This window comes from Sus scrofa, chromosome 13 (genome assembly GCF_000003025.6).
Source record: "Sus scrofa isolate TJ Tabasco breed Duroc chromosome 13, Sscrofa11.1, whole genome shotgun sequence".
NCBI classification, from domain to species: Eukaryota; Metazoa; Chordata; class Mammalia; order Artiodactyla; family Suidae; genus Sus; species Sus scrofa.
Window position 1 is genome coordinate 2,345,133 of NC_010455.5, and position 19,422 is coordinate 2,364,554.

The 19,422-nt window shown below is 40.2% G+C and overlaps 1 protein-coding gene across 1 annotated transcript in view; it reads right to left on the reverse strand.

Moving 5' to 3' along the window:
• LOC100517188 (collagen alpha-4(VI) chain-like) overlaps positions 1–19,422 on the reverse strand; it is a 134,047-nt gene that overhangs the window by 85,873 nt on the left and 28,752 nt on the right. Inside the window, 7 exon segments of the mRNA XM_021071496.1 lie at positions 4,163–4,216; positions 5,746–5,838; positions 5,986–6,131; positions 12,103–12,181; positions 13,642–13,976; positions 17,767–18,321; positions 18,695–19,240. Of these exon segments, the coding sequence (XP_020927155.1) occupies positions 4,163–4,216; positions 5,746–5,838; positions 5,986–6,131; positions 12,103–12,181; positions 13,642–13,976; positions 17,767–18,321; positions 18,695–19,240 (1,808 nt within the window).

A 19,422-nucleotide genomic window follows, 5' to 3' on the forward strand; every position in this document is an offset into this window, starting at 1 on the left:
TCTCTACCATTGAACAGACCAATCCAACCTCCTTTGCAAGGAAGCAACATTACAAGCCATTCAGAGGATGACATATTTGAAGCCACCTCTCTCATGAGAGATGCAGGACAAAAAAAAATGAGCCCTACTGAGCTGTGCTGTCACATCGGCAGCTATTGGTGTGAGTACCTATTGAGTACTTGAGTTGTGCCTGGTCCAACTGAGACATGTTCTAAGTATAAGATGTTCACTGGATTTCAGACACCCTATTTTTTTTTCCCCACTGTACAGCAAGGGGGTCAGGTTATCCTTACATGTATACATTGCAATTACAGTTTTTCCCCCACCCTTTCTTCTGTTGCAACATGAGTATCTAGACAAAGTTCTCAATGCTACTCAGCAGGATCTCCTTGTAAATCTATTCTAAGTTGTGTCTGATAAGCCCAAGCTCCCGATCCCTCCCACTCCCTCCCCCTCCCATCAGGCAGCCACAAGTCTCTTCTCAAAGTCCATGATTTTCTCTTCTGAGGAGATGTTCATTTGTGCTGGGTATTAGATTCCAGTTATAAGTGATCATATGGTATTTGTCTTTGTCTTTCTGGCTCATTTCACTCAGGATGAGATTCTCTACTTCCATCCATGTTGCTGCAAATGACATTATGTCATTCTTTCTTATGGCTGAGTAGTATTCCATTGTGCATATATACCACCTCTTCTGAATCCAATCATCTGTCGATGGACATTTGGGTTGTTTCCTGTCCTGGCTATTGTGAACAGTGCTGCAATGAACATGCGGGTGCATATGTCTCTTTTAAGTAGAGTTTTGTCCAGATAGATGCCCAAGAGTGGGATTGCAGGGTCATGTGGAAGTTCTATGTATAGATTTCTAAGGTATCTCCAAACTGTTCTCCATAGTGGCTGTACCAGTTTACATTCCCACCAACAGTGCAGGAGGGTTCCCTTTTCTCCACAGCCCCTCCAGCACTTGTTATTTGTGGATTTATTAATGATGGCCATTCTGACTGGTGTGAGGTGATATCTCATGGTAGTTTTGATTTGCATTTCTCTTATAATCAGCGATGTTGAGCATTTTTTCATGTGTTTGTTGGCCATCTGTATATCTTCTTTGAGAAATGTCTATTCAGGTCTTTTGCCCATTTTTCCATTGATTGATTGGCTTTTTTGCTGTTGAGTTGTATAAGTTGCTTATATATTCTAGAGATTAAGCCCTTGTCAGTTGCATCATTTGAAACTGTTTTCTCCCATTCTGTAAGTTGTCTTTTTGTTTTCTTTTGGGTTTCCTTTGCTGTGCAAAAGCTTTTCAGTTTGATGAGGTCCCACTGGTTTATTTTTGCTCTAATTTCTATTGCTTTGGGAGACTGACCTGAGAAAATATTCATGATGTTGATGTCAGAGAGTGTTTTGCCTATGTTTTCTTCTAGGAGTTTGATGGTGTCCTGTCGTATATTTAAGTCTTTCAGCCATTTGGAGTTTATTTTTGTGCATGGTGTGAGGGTGTGTTCTAGTTTCATTGCTTTGCATGCAGCTGTCCAGGCTTCCCAGCAATGCTTGCTGAATAGACTTTCTTTTTCTCATTTTATGTTCTTGCCTCCCTTGTCAAAGATTAATTGACCATAGGTGTCAGGGTTTATTTCCGGATTCTCTATTCTGTTCCATTGGTCTGTCTGTCTCTTTTGATACCAGTACCACACTGTTTTGATGACTGTGGCTTTGTAGTATTTCTTGAAGTCTGGGAGAGTTATGCCTCCTGCTTGGTTTTTGTTTCTCAGGATTGCTTTGGCGATTCTGGGTCTTTTGTTGTTCCATATAAATGTTTGGATTGTTTGTTCTAGTTCTGTGAAAAATGTCATGGGTAATTTGATAGGGATTGCAGTGAATCTGTAGATTGTTTTGGGTACTATGGCCATTTTTACAATTGTTTTTTTAGTTTTTTTAAGGTAGAAAGTTTTTTAATTATATAAAATTATATCTGTAATTCATATTATATTTCTAGCTCTGTACTAAAAGATCTTTATAATATATCTTGGTTTTAGGGCATTACGACAGCAGAAGAGGGAGTTTCTGTTGTGGCTCTATGGTTAACAATCTGACTAGGAATGATGAGGTTGCAGGTTCTATCCCTGGCCTCACTCAGTGGGTTAAGGATCCAGCATTGCCAGTGGCTACAGCTCCAATTAGAACCCTAGCCTGGGAACTTCCATATGCCACAGGTGCGGCCCTAGAAAAGACAAAAAGACAAAAAAAAAAGACTGCAGACAGGGCACAAAATCAATCTCCTGCCCTAGACAAAAGAAGGCTTGTTTATCCTATTTGTCTGAAATTGGCATCAATGATCCTACTGGGTTGCTCAGACCTTAAACTATTCTTTTAATCTTGGCCAGGCTCATGGAACCACAGGTCAAAAAGAAAAAATAACACTTAAGGACAATTTAAATCATCATTAAAACCAGGACGGAATATTTTCACCACTCCTAAACAAAATAGCGAAAGTTCACAATTTCCATTTCTGAATGTATCCCTAACATTGGAATCTACACTTAACTGAGGGAAAATAAAAAAGATGAGCAATTCTCCCATAAATATAATCAAAGAAACAGATCAGCTAACATAGGTCTCAACAGCTGCATTTTTCTCTAATTTCTGCTATTTTCCAAGCTCAAGAAGCCTAAATGTTCAGAATAATAAAGCAACATGCTACTCTAAGAGGAGCATTATAATGTTAATGCTTGCATAGGCCAGTACTATGAAAAAATGGGGCCCAGGACTCCTCAGGTCCCAGAGACCACTTGGGAGAGTACTCACAAAGTTAAAATTGTTTTCCCAATTACACTGAAATGTTTTCTTTTTTCACTCGTATTCTCTCTCAGTATACAGCAGAGTTTTTAAGAGCACACAACAAAAGATATGACAACAGACTCAGTACAGAAGCAGATATACATATCCAGCTGTCGTTCAATAAGTAAGACATTAAGGACATCTGAAAATAGATAAAACAATGCCACTCTTCTCACTAAAACATTTTGTTTTAGAAAATATAGTTATTTTTATAAAGGAATAAGGTATCATTTATGTTGTAGGTTTATTTTTGTTATTCTGAAATAAAATCAATTATTTTAAATTACTTCAGTTTTAATTTCTAATGTGGTAAATATTGGTAGTTAGAAATCATATTTTCAGGGTTTGCCATCACCTTTGAGAGTGCAAAGGTATCTTGAGACCAAAAAGAAGGAAAATGAGTAGTTTATACATACCAACTTTTAAACAGACACCTACGGCTGAGTGATTTTCCATCATTTAAAAATTAACTGGAGTTCCCGTCATGGCTCAGTGGTTAACGAACCCAACTAGTATCCATGAGGATGAGGGTTCGATCCCTGGCCTTGCTCAGTGGATTAAGGATCCGTCCGGCATTGCTGTGGCTGCGTAGTGTAGGCCAGCAGCTGCAGCTCCTACTTGACCCCTAGCTGGGAACCTCCATACGCTGTGGGTGCAGCCCTAAAAAGACAAAAGACAAAAAAAAAAAATTTAACTGAAAATGATGAGGTTTTAAATACTCCTGGTATATATATGATGTAATAAAGATGGTCCCCACCACATTCTAGTCTCCAAGCTAACAATTCTTTCTGTAATACACATCTTTCTCCATGACCACATGATAGATAACTTTTCCTTTCAGGGATATATCTAGGGTTATATGCAAAACCCACTGTAACTCCACTGCCTCTTCAGCCACTCAGACAGAAGGCATCTGAGTGATCCTGTTGGAAGAATGGTTCTCTTCAATTCATTTTGTTAAGCTATTTACAAGCATGGATGCTTCATTAATAGTAACAAATTATCTGCAATTTTTCTCCCAAATTAACAAATAATCTTATAGAAATGCATGTTACACCACACTTACAGTTAGCCCAGAATCACTGATTAAAAAGCCAAATGACCATATTTCATCATTAAACACCTTCCAGAGATTATACCTTCACAAACTTTATCCACAGGACACTTGTTGCAGTAAATGGTTATTTTTATACTGCTATCTTGAACCCATTTTAAATGGCATGGATGAGAAAAACCTTCATGGTTAAGCACAAATAAGTATGGCTAATATTTGACGCATTCTACCATATTCCTTCAAAGAAAAAAAAAAGTAAGAGTCGGTACTTACATGAGCACCTTCTTCACCAGGATGACCAGGTAACCCATCCACACCCCTCTCTCCCTGAGAAGAAGAGAAAAAACATAAACAATTTGGACTCCAAATTCTTCATTTCCCAAATCTACATGAAATAAAAACTGTTATTAATAAAGACCTGTCTCATTGAGTGGACATTTTATTGAGAATCTACTAAATGTCAAGCATAAAGAACAGAGACATATAAAAACCAATACTCTTGGTCTGCATGGAAGTGAAAACTTGAATACCTACTTGTCTTTATAGCCCAGTACATCAACAGTTTTATTTTTCTAAAATACCTTTTTTAAGCCATGCTATTGCAAAAAATCCAAGCCAAAAACTAGCTTCTAGTTAAACGTTAAGAAAAACTTGAAAGAGGGCTGTGAACTGGTTTTACAAAACATCAGTAAACAAAGATGTTACAACCCATAGTATTTATGAGAAATGGCTGTTTATTTCTGCATGACTCGGCTATTTAGTCTCTCACTCTCTCTTTCTCTTTTTTAATTTCTTATTAGATACTCACAAATCATTTCCTCTCAAGGAAGTCTTGCTAACCATTTTATAGCCACAGGTGTCTATTTAATCTAAAAAGATATGGGAGCCACTGTCTATCTGTAATTAACAGATACGAAAGTAACAGAACCAAGCCCTGAATTCTAACAGACAGAAAAAAATAGAGAACAAGACACTCCCATCTTGGCCTTTAGGATATTTTAATTTCCAAAAAACATGTTAAGAGGTTTCCAGGCTTGATTTTCTGATCTTCCAATTCCATATTTAAGAAAAACAAGAGAGGAGAAAAATCTAATGCTAAGGCATAATTACAATTTATTTTTCCAAAAAAATAGTTATACACCGTTCTAAATTCAGATTGATCTGCAAAGTAAGACCTCATTTTAACCACCTCATGGAAAATCTTACAAAAAGAGAATGTAAAAGCTAATGGGTTTTATTCAACCTTATACATGGATTTGTGATTATAGCCCCATCATAAAGCTGTAGTCCAGTGGGAACAGAACCTTGTGTCCCTGGATATCTGAGAACTGTTTCCACTGAGATATCTGCCCTTAAAAATACGAGGTAGTAATTTTCCTATCACTCAACCCTAGAGTTAACAGAGAGGTGCATATTAACAACCAGTAAACCAATGAGTGAATCCATCCTCAGAGCTTAATACCATAAAACAATATTAGATCAGAGAGAAAGAGGCATCAAATACTATCAAGAAAACAGATGTTAGACAACTGACAACTTTGTGAAAAAGTGACAACTCCTGTGCAGTGGTACAGTGTGTGAAAGTGTTTGTCAAATAAATATAAGCAGACAGCATAACATAGAGGAAAGAAGGTGAGCCCAGGAGTCAGGCAGACATAGGGGCTTAAATCCTGAAATGCACATTTGTAACTGTCTGAAGTGGTGTTTCTTCTCCAATCCTCAATTTACCTCAAAGGTCTGTTAGGAGGACAGAGGTAGAGAAGGTGGATTTAAGACATAACACTAGCCTGGTATGTAGTGGATACAAAGTGTCACCTCTCTCACCCACCAACCATGCACACCCAGCAGGTTCTCACCTTCCTCCCTGGGCCCCCAGCATCACCTCTGTGCCCATCTTCTCCAAAGCACTTTGCATATATATTACAGCATGTTCTTTCCACAATTGTGTCCTAAAAACAGATATCACATATGATTTTTTTCGTTGCTATTATCCTACACCACATTACATACTAAAACAAAATTCCCTTAAGGTTTTTAAAATTATTAGAATGAGCAGACCTAGTGAAGCATGGTGTTTAAAAAAAAAAAAAACTTACAAGTTGCTTCAGTACGATGCTGGGGAGGGATTGCAGTGTGATGCTTAGAGGTTGAGTGTATGCAAATCCTCTGCCAAATTCTAGCTCCTGGAGCTCTTCTAATTTATGGACACCTTCAAGGCCAATAGTTAGGAGTCCAGAGAATCCTTCAAAAGACCAGGTGGGCTATTTACTTGCATATAATAAATAGGTGGGCTATTTACTTGCATGTCTTTTGGATGGTCTGTCTTTGTTTTTTCCCCAGATGTTCATCCATCATCCCACCCTTCCTATATCCTCATTTGTCCTATCACAAACTGCATTTTTGTTAAAATCAAAACCAGCTCCTGGAGCATCCTCTTGAAGAATTGGTCTGATAGCTTTCAATCCCAGCAGCTGAAAGTTAAATAGTTAGATGAAACAACAGAGTGAGACAGGCTGGGACCTGGGACCTTTGACTAGGGTGCTTGTACCTTTCAGCTTCTCCTCCGGCAACAGATAACAAAGTAACTGTAAGGGACTAAAAATAACTGCATAAGGCACATTTGGAGCACATTATGAGCAACAAGGTACAAAAAGACCAAAAACCCACCTGCCACTTCTGAAGAGTAAAGAGCAAAGGCCAGTACTGCACATGATCCCTGCACTCAGCAACACCCAAGCCACCCCCAGGGATGACCCCTGGACCTGCCCTACCCCCATCCCATCTAAGGGACCAGCTTACACCCCACACAAAGGACCAGGAGGGAGCAAAGGCACTTAACTTGTTTTTGTTGCCTCATGCATACGTCCAAATAAAGCCTTGCCTGAATTTCTTCTCTGGCTTCTTATCAATTTCTATTTATTAAGGAATGTAAGAACCCCAGTTGGTAACAAAAGACTCTCACAGCTCCCTTATAGCCTCTATTTTTTGTTTCATAGAGGTTTTCACCCACGATTGTATTAAGTTACATCCTTTAAAACCCATATTTGAAGTAGACATGTGGTTTACTCTTAGAAATTCTGAAAGTCATTGGAATTGTTCTTCAATATTCTGGTTCCTCTACTTAAAAGCAAAGGATAGAATTTCACTTCTTTGGGAAAGTTATAAACTCTGATTAAACCTCCATTCCTTACCTTTAAAAAAAATAGTTTCTATCTCATGAAAGTTAGAACTGTCCATATGGCTTGCTCTGACCAGTGAAATGTGATCAAAAGTGACCTGGGTGACTTCCTGGGAGAGATTTTAAGAGCAGGGCACACTCTACCCTATTTCCTTCCCCTGCCACAGCAAAAGACCCCTCCTTTGGCCTGAGTCCTTGAGTGATTAGAATGAGGCATAGATGAATGGACATGAGGCGTAAGATTTAAGCCACTGAAATGTGAAGGTTGTATATCATTGCACCTAGCCCCTACTACTGATGCAGGCAATAAAAGATAACCTGGATTTTTCCATATAACAGAAAACATATGGACAAGAACACTTTTCAAATTTGGCTAGAAAGCACTGCCGAATTTCAGAACAAATATTATTGTTAATATCATAAACATTAAATCACATACACACACATCAGCTTTTCACTATTGTAAACAAGCTGTTTTAAAATCCTGTGGCTAAAAGTTGTATACATTTCTTAGCTATTCCTTAAAATAAATTCCTGGAAATGGAATTGCTGATCTAGCATGTAACCAAAGTCTGCAGTCCTTTGTCATATACTCCCAATTCCCTTCCAGAAAAGCTGCAACATTTTAAACTTGGAGTGGCAATCTATGCATTAAATTCAGTTGAAGCCAAATTGTCACAAAAATACTCCATGTAATGCAAACTTTATTAAAATATCCATGACATTTTTTACAGAACTAGAACAAATAATCCTAAAATTTATATAGAACCACCAAAGACCCTGATTTGACAAATCAATCTTGAGGAAAGAAAGAACAAAGCTTGGGGGTGTCATGCTCCCTGACTTCAGACTATACTACAAAGCTACACTAATCAAAACAATGTGGTATTGGCACAAAAACAGACACATATACACTGGAAGAGACTAGAGAGCCCAGAAATAAACTCACATACTTATGATCAATTACAACAAAGAAGGCAATTTTATACAATGGAAAAAAGATTATACAGTCTCTTCAATAAGCAGTCCTGGGAAAATTAGACATGTAAAAGAATGAAATTAGAACATTTTCTCACATTGTATACAACAATAAACTCCAAATGGATAAAAGACCTAAAATATAAAACCAGAAACCAGAAACCCTTAGAAGAAAACATAGGCAGAATACTTATTGACATAATTGTAGTGATATTTTTTGGATTTGTCTCCTAAGGCAAAGGAAACAAAAGCAAAAATAAAGGAAGCCCAATTCAATTTTCAGAGTTCCCCCCATGGCACACTGGGTTAAGAATCGAGCTACAGCAGCTTGGGTCACTGCATAGGTGCAGGTTTGATCCTATGCCCAGTGCAGCAGGTTAAAGGATCCAGAGTTGCCCCAGCACATAGGTCACAGCTGTGGCTCAGGTCCAATCCCTGGCCTGAGAATTTTCTCTATGCTGCAGGTACAGCCATAAAATTAAAAAAAAAAAAAAAAAAAAAAACTTAAATGTTTTTAAATACCAAAGGAAACCATCAACAAGTGAAAAGACAACCTACTGAGTGGAAGAAAATATTTGCAAATGATATGACCAGTAAGGGGCTAATATCCAAGGTAGATAAACAGCTTATATAACTCAGTATCAAAAAAACAAACAAACAATTAAAAAAATGGGCAAGAGACCTGAAGAGATGTTTTTCCAAAGAAGACAAAGAGATGATCAATAGGCATAGAAAAAGATGTTCAACATCACTAATCATCAGAGAAATGCAAATCAAAACTACAATGAAGTATTATCTCACACCTGTTAGAATGTCTTTCATCAAAACGTCTACAAATAACACTGGGATTCCCATTGTGGCTCAGTGGGTCAAGAACATGACATAGTGTCCACGAGGATATGGATTCAATCCCTGGCCTCACTCTGTGGGTTAAAGATCCAGTGTTGCCACAAGTTGTGGCAACATCTCAGATGCAGTCCGGGCAGCACTGTAGCTGCAGCTCCAGTTTGGGACCCCTAGCCTAGGAACTTCCATATGCCTCAGGTGTGACCATAGAAAGGAAAAAAGAAAGAAAGAAAAAAAACTACAAATAGCAAATGTTGTCGAGGATGTGGAGAAAAGGGAACCCTAGCATACTCTTGGCAGGAATGTAAATTGGTAGAGCTGCCATGGAAAACAGTTTGGAGGTTCCTCAAAAACTAAAAATAAAACTACCACATGATCCAGTAATTCCACTTCTAGGTACATATCCAAGGAAAATAAAAACATAATTTGAAAAGATAAATTTACCGCCATGTCCATAACAGCATTATTTATAATAGCAAAGACAGAGGCAACCTAAGTGGCCATCAACAGATGAATGGATGAAGAAAATGTGGTGTATACAGTTGATTGTTGAACAACATGGGTTTGAATTGCACCTACATGCAGACTGTTTTCAATAAATAAATACTATAGTACTGCGTGATATACACCTGGTTAAAACCATGGACTCAACTGTAATTAAATTGTGGATACCAGGTCCAACTGTAAAACCACACATGAACTTTCAGCTGCACAGAGTGTTGGCACCCCTAATCCCTGGGTTATTCAAGGGTCAACTGTATATACAAGGGTATATTACTCAGCTGTGAAAGACAGAAAGGAAGAGAGAGAGAGAGAGAGGAGGGAGGGAGGGAGGGAAGGAAAGAGGCAGGCAGAAAGGAAGAAAATCTTGCCAATGTAACAGCATAGGTGGACCTGGAGGTAAGTAGGTCAGACAGAGAAATACAAATCTTTCAAGTTATCACTTACATACTTAATCTAAAAAATAAAGCAAATGAGTGAATATAACAAAATAAAAACAAATCCATAGATACAGAGAACAAACTCAGGGTTACCAGTGGGGAGAGGGAGAGGGAAGGAGCAAAATGCAAACAGGGGATTAAGAAATACAAACTATTATGTATAAAACAGGCTACAAGGATATATGGTACAGCACAGGAAATATAGCCAATATTATATAACTCTAAGGGAATATAATCTATAAAAATATGGAATTACACAAAACAAACTCACAGTTTTCAAAACCAAGTAAGAGTTTCAACTAAAGAAACAAACCTCCCCTACCGCGCCCCCAACCCCCAGCTAGGGAGGCAGCTACTTGCCTGACAGCAGCTTTGCTGGCCTCATACCGCCATTCTTGTAATCTTGTAGCAACTACGTGCCTTATGTCCTTGCTAGCAGCTCTGACATATCAGAGCTGTTTATCAGTTTTGTTTTTGTAATATTGTCATATTGTATAAAAGCTACCAGAACAAAAACCTGGTGCTCAGACTGGAGGCGACTCCTCTGAGCCCCCGTTGGTGCTGAATAAACCCAGCTATTCTACATCTCTGAGTGCGTAGTGCCACTTGTCTCTTTCCGGTGCCAAGGTTTCTGCAACTATCTTATGATTACCATAGGGGAAACTGTGGAGGGGAAGGAGGAATTAAGAGGATGGTAACAACATATATTCACTGTTGTATAAAATAGCTAATTAACAAGAACCTACTATATAGCACAGGAAAATCTACTCATAGTTTGTAATAACCTATATGGGAGAAAAGAATGGATATATGTTTATGTATAACTGACTCACTTTGCTGTACACCTGGAACTAATACAACATTGTAGGTCAACTACACTCCAATAAAAATTTTAAAATAAATAATAAAAATAAAATAAAATGTCAATATGACAACGCACAAAATAAAACATACAAAAAATAAAACTGAATCACTATGTTGGACACCTGAAACTAATGTAAACCAACTATACCTCAATTATATGGATATATATGTACATATATACATATGTATGCAGCAGTCCTTGGAGACAGATAAAAAGGAAGAATCAAGAAGTAAAGGAGGGGGAGTTCCCGTCGTGGCGCAGTGGTTAACGAATCCGACTAGGAACCATGAGGTTGCGGGTTCGGTCCCTGCCCTTGCTCAGTGGGTTAACGATCCGGCGTTGCCGTGAGCTGTGGTGTAGGTTGCAGACACGGCTCGGATCCAGTGTTGCTGTGGCTCTGGCGTAGGCTGGTGGCTACAGCTCCGATTCGACCCCTAGCCTGGGAACCTCCATATGCCGCGGGAGTGGCCCAAAGAAATAGCAAAAAAAAAAAAAAAAGAAGTAAAGGAGGGAGGAACTGTTACCCACCAGGGTTCTCGGCCTCCTTAATCAATAGAAATTGATAAGGGGCCAGAAAAGAAATTCAGGCAAGGCTTTATTCCTGGCAGGAGCGGAAAGAAAGCAACAGTTTCACTCATTGGGGGTGGTGGCGGGGGTGGCAAGCTAGTTCCTACATGGGGTGAGGGTTGGGGCAGGGCCAGAGGGGTGACAGGTTGTCTGGCCATCTCTTTGGCGATGTTGTGTGCAGAGCGCATGTGTAGCACCCTGCTTTTGCTCTTGGCTCTTCAGAAGTGACAGTTGGGTTTTTTTGGTCTTTTTGTAGCTTGTTGGTCATAATTTATTCCAATTGCTCATTCATGCAGTTATTTTTAGTCCCTTATAGCTTCTTTGTATTTTGTTGCTTAAGGAGATGTTTGTCCTGATACAAGCACTGTAGCCACTGCAGCAAAGGGTCCCAGGTCCCAGCCCACCTCAGAAAGGCAATGGAAGAAGTAAGGCCCCACTTTAGGGTGATTTTAGAGTTTAGGAAAGAGACATTTTGGGCCCCTAGGTAGCGTAAAAGAGCAGAGAGTGCCTACCACCCCCACGAAGTAGGAGCTGCCTCTGCAACCCTCCAAAGCAGATGCCAGGTGCTGTCTGGTTACCTGTGTCTCAGTCAGAGCGACCCTTAGTCAGTGTTGGGGATGTGGAGCCCCCGGCCTCCTCAGACCTGAACAGTCTCCTAATTCATATCAAGAGGGAAACTGGATCAGCCTCCCGGGCACTGAACTCTGACCACCTGAGTTAGCATTCAGGAGCTCACAGTTCCAGGAGCTCACAGTTCCAGTGCCATCTGGAATCTGAAAGACTGTCTCAGCCCCTATGGGAGGAGCAAGGCCCGCAAAGGGCAACTCCAAGCACTTACCCTTTTTTCGGAGAAGCTCAGATGTTTCTTTCATTCGCTCTAAATCATCATCCAGTCCATCTGTAAACACTAAAAGGACCTGTTGTTTATGAGAGAAAAAAGCAGGTAGGGGAAGCAGGAAAAGAGGGAGGAGAAACGGAGAAGAAGGAAAGGTAATGGAGAAGATGGATGCTATAAGTTTCACATTTCTTAAAAAATGCAAAGTAAGCGTAGTTCTTCTGGCTGCATCCAAGCTTTCACTCTGTTCTGCTCTGTGTCATCGATGCATTTGTTGCTTGATTACACATTTCTCTTGTCCTCTCTCATACACATCCCCCTACCCCACCAAAAAAGGAATGAATCAGTTTAACTGTTTGCTTAAAAAATATATTCCAGTAATTCCCTTTGTGGCTCAGTGGTAATGAACCCGACTGGCATCCTTGAGGACGCAGGTTCGATCCCTGGCCCCTCTCAGTGTGTTAAGGATCTGGCATTGCCGTGAGCTGAGGTGTAGTTTGCAGACACAGCTTGGATCTGGCATTGCTATGGCTGTGGTGTAGGCCAGCAGCTACAGCTCCAATTCGATCCCTCCTAGCCTAGGAACTTCCATATGCTATGGGTGTGGCCCTAAAAAAAAGACCAAAATATGTATATACACATATAGTCCAAAAGTTGTCTTCTAATATTCATCTTTATAATGCAAAAATCCCCAAATTGTAATGCATTTTCTACAATTGTTACCTTTACTCAAGAGAAGCTGGAGGCCTGTACCTCTTTTCCCAAGGATAATACCCAGGTACATAAAAACAAAATGAAACAAACTAGAAAAGAAGACTTTGATTCAGCCCAGCCATGAAGAATCTGGGCTGCTTAATGTATAACATCCCATAATCCATGCTTATTTTAAAAATAAACTTACACATACACTATACTATTTCCTTCTCCCCTGGAAGTTTCCTTCATCACCTACGTAGAAAATTTCAACTTAAAAAGCGAATTACACTTTTCAAGAAATAAATCTACTGGATGCATGATTGAAGGGAAAATCCAATGTAACTTTCCAAGTTTGAAGAACATGATTTCCTAATAAATGTCCCATGAGATCTTTTAATCTCTGTGGACTTCTGTGGGTGCACAGTCTGGGGTACCAGGAAGGGAGGAGGTGGACTGTGCCAGCAAGCCATTAACTGTCACCAAAGATGGTTCAAGGGGCTGATTGGAAAAATAATGGACCCTACCCTACATGACAATGAGTGACCACAGGAGTTAATATCTTCCAAGTGTCTCTGGAATGAATTTATGCCATGGCAGAATCACTAAACTGTGGGTAACTCGAGGGCAGGGACTTCATCCTTTTGCCCCTACTGGCATTCAGCACAGAGCCTCTAGGGTTTAGTAAATATTTGCCGACTGCATGAGAAAACTTATTGGTCTTTACTGAGGAAGAGTTCCTCTATGTAAGCTCTCAAGTAAAGAACAGTTTGGTTGGCCTCAGTCACAAAAGCTGTATCCCTCCCACTGTCTAATGGTTCCACAACATGGGTTCTCAGCATTTATTACCTTCACTCTGGCAGAAGAAAGACGGATAGCATTATTTCCCAGAGAATGCAAAAAATCCGCATCCATATGGTTGCTACTGGCAGCCTGATGAATCAAGAACTTCTGAATGGCCTCATCACTGTACTTTTCAAAACCCGAGTCAAAGATAAGCTGGCCTTTTAAGCCAGGAACCAGGTAGCGGAGCATCACGTTAGTCTGACCAGGAACGCCACAGCTGATGTTGGAAAGCATAGCCAGCTCCTGCATCAGCTCTGGCAGTAACCCTTGAAGCCTCTGCTGAACTTGCCTCGTGGGAGTGGAGAGATCAATTCCTACAGACAAGTCTACATTGCATCCTTTGAAGAGAGAGAAGAAAATCAAATTAGTCATCTATAGATTCACGACCCAGCCCAGAAGATATCGGCCAAGCTGGCCCTGCAAGAAGAACCTGCAGCCAGCCCACACAAGTGTAAGCTAAACAGTGGTGTTTATTGTTTAATTGGGGGGATGGCTTGTTACACAGCAAAGCTAACCCATACATATATACTGTTACATAACTATGCCTCTGCAGGTCCTAGTCCGTCTACCTGAAGTGTCCTTCTCTAAACAAAGATTCCCTCATAGTATGGATTATGTCACCTTACTTTCCCAGTGTCTAACACACATGCTCATTATATGACTTCCCAATGAACAAAGATGAAAATATGAATGAGCCTTGAGTCTCTCTCTTTTTTTTTTTTTTGGCATGTGTGTCTTTTCTAGGGCCGCACCCACGGCACATGGAGGTTCCCAGGCTAGGGGTCTAATCGGAGCTGTAGCCCCCGGCCTACACCAGAGCCACAGCAATGCAGGATCCAAGCCAAGTCTGTGACCTATACCAGAGCTCACAGCAACACCGGATCCTTAACCCACTGAGCAAGGCCAGGGATTGAACCCGCAACCTCATGGTTCCTAGTCAGATTCATTAATCCCTGAGCCACAATGGAAACCCCGAGCCTTGAGTCTCTTTAAGCAGGAGCTGTACTACATCCTTCTCCCCCTGGAAGTTTCCTCCATCACCCGCACACGTACTTTGTTTTGTGGAGGCATATTAGACATGATCAAGACTGACAAGCATTCTCAATTTGATGTTTCTTCTGCTTGAAAATATTTAAGTCCTCCTGGAAGGGTGTAACTAGAATTTAAAGGCCATTGATCTTTCAGGCTATACCCATCCACTCATAAGAAAACCATCCATAAAATTCCACTGAGGATACAAAAGTTGATCATCACAGATGTACCTGGATCAGAATTTGGGTGAGTAACTTAAAACATAACTTAATAATCATAAAAAGAGCCACTATTATTAACTACTCCTGGATAACCAGGCATAACACGGGCTTATCAGGGCAAGCTGGGACATGTAGACAGTTTCTCCTAGATCAGCACATATTAGAGTATTTGGCTCAAAATCAATAAAAACAAAACTACAGATAGGGGTAATGGAGGGGATTTTGATGAAAATAAATAAACACTGGACCCTTCATCAGTGAAAAGGGTTAAAAGAGTGGCTTAAAATTTCTGAGGGCCCTGAGATCCAGGGCTGACCCGTGAGTTTTCAATCCCCAAAACGTCATACCCATGTTAGCTGGCCAAATATGTTTCTGGAATTGAAAAGATATAAAATACCTTCTGCCCCTCCCTCCATATAAAACATCTTGGTTTTCTTTTGATTTTTAAGTCTCTGATTGAAAGTCACCAAAAGGAGTTCTCACAGATACAAATTTTATTTCTATATCAGATCTAAATTCAGGGGAAAAAAAGGAATTTTTGAGTATGGCATATTATTCCAACATTTCTAATTTACATTTTCCTCAAGAACATTTTCAGCTGGCTTTATCCTGTAACACCAGTAGCATTTTATTTCCTTGTTCATGGAGAGGGTTGAACTTCACCAGATAACCTCTAAGGTTTTCTGATTCAGATTTTTGATTCTAGAATTAATTAGGTTTTAGCCATTATTAAAGCTAAGACAGAGCTGGAAATAAATATAAATCCTTGGTTCAAAATAATCTAAAAACAGAAGCTGGAATCCTATATCTCTTCTGCTCCCTCAGGATAATACCCAAGCACATAAGAACAAAACAAAACAAAAAATAGGACTTTGATTCCTGAAGAATGCGAGCTGCTTAATGCAGGATATCCCATAATCTGTGCTTATTTAAAAAAAAATAACTTCACGCATGCATTCATTTCAATTGAATTCTGAATTCACCAAACACACTCCAAGGTCGGGAGATTCTTTATACAGTACAAACAAAATTAATAACACTCTAAAAAATTGGCTCTGGCTTTTGACACCAAACTGCTGGGAAGTTCAAACACTGCCGCCATTATTTCCCATCAGAGTTAGTTAACTTCCCTGTTTTTCTCATATGGAAACAGAGTTGGTAAGAATACCGTTGGCACAACATTGTAAACCAACTATATTGTAATAAAAAAATACTAAAAAAATATAATAGTATCTACTTCACATGGGGTTGATATAAGAATACTGGGCTTTAATGGGTTTCATTATATATTATTCCATATGATTTTATACTATATAGTATACTTTATTATACTATAATATACTTCACTACACATTACTGTACAATTCTATGGCATTCTATGCTATTCCTTACTAACCATACCATACTATACTATGCCATACAACCCCCCTATTCAAAGTGTGATCCCAGACCTTCACCGTCACTTGGGAGCTTGTTAGAAAGGTGGAATCTAGAGTTCCCATTGTAGCTCAGTGCTGATGAACCTGACTAGTATCCACAAGGACACAAGTTCAATCCCTGGCTCTGCTCAGTGGGTTAAGGATCCGGCGTTGCTGTGAGCTGCTGTGTAGGTTGCAAATACAGCTTGGATCTGGCCTTGCTGTGGCTGTGGCATAGGTTGTCAGCTGCAACTCCAGTTTGACCCCTGGCCTGGGAACTTCCATACACCGCAAATGCAGCCCTGAAAAGACCAAAAAAAAAAAGGAAAGCAGAATTCCAACCCAACCTACTGAATCAGAAACTGCATTTTAACAAGATCTTCAGGTGATTCAAATACATGTTAGTTTGACAGGCCCCGTTGTGCTTTATGACACCATATCCAAAGGCAACAGAAAACAGTACTTAGTACACACACTCTAGATCCAGACTGCCTCAAGCTCACATCTCATCTCTATGATTTACTTGGGCCAAATAACCTGACTTTTTAGTGTCTTAGTTTCCTCATTTGTAAAATACTATCTATTAAAAAAGTTATGTGAAGATGGAATGTTTTAACCTATGGGATCCCTTGGAATAGGGCCTGCATAAAAAACACCATCTAAAAGTTAGCTCTTCCGATTAAGAATGTGGTTGTGCTAGAGAATCTCAGGGGTGGGAGGTGGGTCGTCCACGAAGACACTGTCTGGTCAACTGCCCCTAAGAGGCAAGTCTTAGGGAAAAAGCAGAAGGAGACCCAGATTGTTGGGAAGAGGAACTCTTGTCTCTGGATCTTGCTGTTTGGGATAAAAGACTGAGTAGATAAAAATGGGATTGAGGATGACCTTCCCCCTAAGGAAACCGACTGGCAACAAACTAGAGAGACCCGTGTATTATTCTCTACTTGTTTTCCTTTCCCTGTACCCCAGTCTTCAGTAGGTTGTGTTTGCACATCCCAGTGTGGTTTCATCTCTCTACAAGGAATAAAGGAAGACTTGTGAGGACTTAGTAGACAGTTCTGAGAAGGAGCAGCCCTTCAGAGTCCAGAGTGGTGATGACACCGGAATGATTAAAAGGGGGGAGGGATGGAGTGGGAGTTTAGGATTAGCAGAGACAAACTACTGTATATAGGATGGATGAACGAGGTCCTACTGTATAGCACAGGGAACTATATTCAATGCCCCGTAATAAACCATAATGGAAAAGAACATAAAAAAGAGTAAGTGTGCATAACTGAATCACTTTGTTATACAGCGTAAATCAACAGTACTTCAATAAAATAAGTTTTTTTAAGGAAAAAAAAAAAAGGTTCTCCAAGGGACGCCTGGAAGGATTAGCTTTATTTTATTAAGAGATCCAGCTGGGTCCCTGACACCTACCATGGGTTTGCAGTTCAAATAACAAATCCTCTGTCACTTACCTTGCGGAATGCAGACCCTGTAAAGAATTTCCTTCTCCAGGTTTTGCAGGGAGTCAAATTTTTCTTCATAGTACACTTTGCTCTGGTCATTAGTGATCTCCAAAAGCTGAGCGTTTTTGGCTTCTCCTACCCCAATGGCAAAAATAATTATGTTTCTGTCCCTGAGAGCCTGGGCTGGTACGGCTACATTGTCGTGGGCGACCCCGTCAGTGATCACAATCAAATACTGAGGAACACTGGGCCTCCCTCCTCTAGAACTGCCAAAAAACGGCAGAGTGAAGCGCAAGGCTTTCCCAGTGTAGGTGCCATCACTGATTTGCTTAACATTTGAGATGGCTCTGTGAATGTCCACTTTTGAGGAGTATTGGTTGAGCCTGAATTCTTCCTGGGGGTTTGAGCTGAACTGCAGAAGGCCAATCCGAATTTCATCAGCACCAATATTAGACTGGTTCACCATTCGCTTCATGAAATCCTTCATCTTTTCAAAGTCTTTTGAGGAGATGGATTCTGAACCATCCATAAGGAAGATAATGTCAGCTTTCCTATTCTTACAGGCTGTGGGGTGAGGGGAGGGGGCAAGAAGCAAAACAGAACATCCACTCAGAGTGTGAAACCAATTCATTACAAATCTCTAGAGAGAGTTGGAGTTGACAGCTATACAACATGAAAGAATTTTTAAAGGGGGTAGAAAAGGAAGTCAATAACATAAATTTGCTGTGACCTAGCACAAAGTAGTCTCAAAATAAAACACAGCTATATGATAAAGATACAAAATTTGACTGGCTTAGTTCATTCTAGGTCATGGTCACTCCATGTCCAATGCTCACTTTTAGACCTGTGAATCTACACTTTGAGAATGAAGCCTCTTCAAATAGATTCAACATATATACTTGAACGGGGGAGAGAAATTGAAGGAAAAAATTCTTACTCTCTGAGGAGCAGATGTCCTGTACCACTTCTTGTTGGATGGCCTTCAAGGAATCAAAATCATGCACAAAAAACATTCTGTCTTCAGCTATCTCTCGAAGCTCAACAGTGTTAGCATCTCTGACTCCAATAGCGTAAATGGTGACTCCATCTCCCCTCAATGCCTCTGCAGCCTCAGCCACCGGGTCCATAGATTGGCCATCAGTGATGACGATGAGATACCAAGGCACGTTGCTGCGAGCAGTGTCTGCAAATATCTTAACCATGTTACCTAAAGCCTGACCTGTCATGGTTCCACCTCCCTTCTGCTGGATGCCATCGATGGCCACCTTCAGCCTTTCCACACTGGGATGCTGGTTAAGGGTAAATTGACTATTGATTTCATCTGAGTACTGAACAACTCCAAACTGTACTCTGTCAGGCCCGATATGGAACATCTTTATCACTTCATTCATGAACACCTTCATTTCCAAAAAATCATTGTGGAAGATGCTGCCAGACCCATCAATGAGGAAGTAAATGTCTGCTTTCTCAATATGCACACAGCCTAGGCAAGAAGAAGCAACCCATTAGAACAGCACATCAGGTGGAACATAGCAAAGCTGTTGATATGGATCCTCCCACATGCCCTCGGCCCTCATTGTTGCCTTGTTATTAAAAACACCTGAGACCCTGCCTAGGATACTCTCAGTCAGGAGCATGATCAGCCCATACACTAGGCAAGCCTAG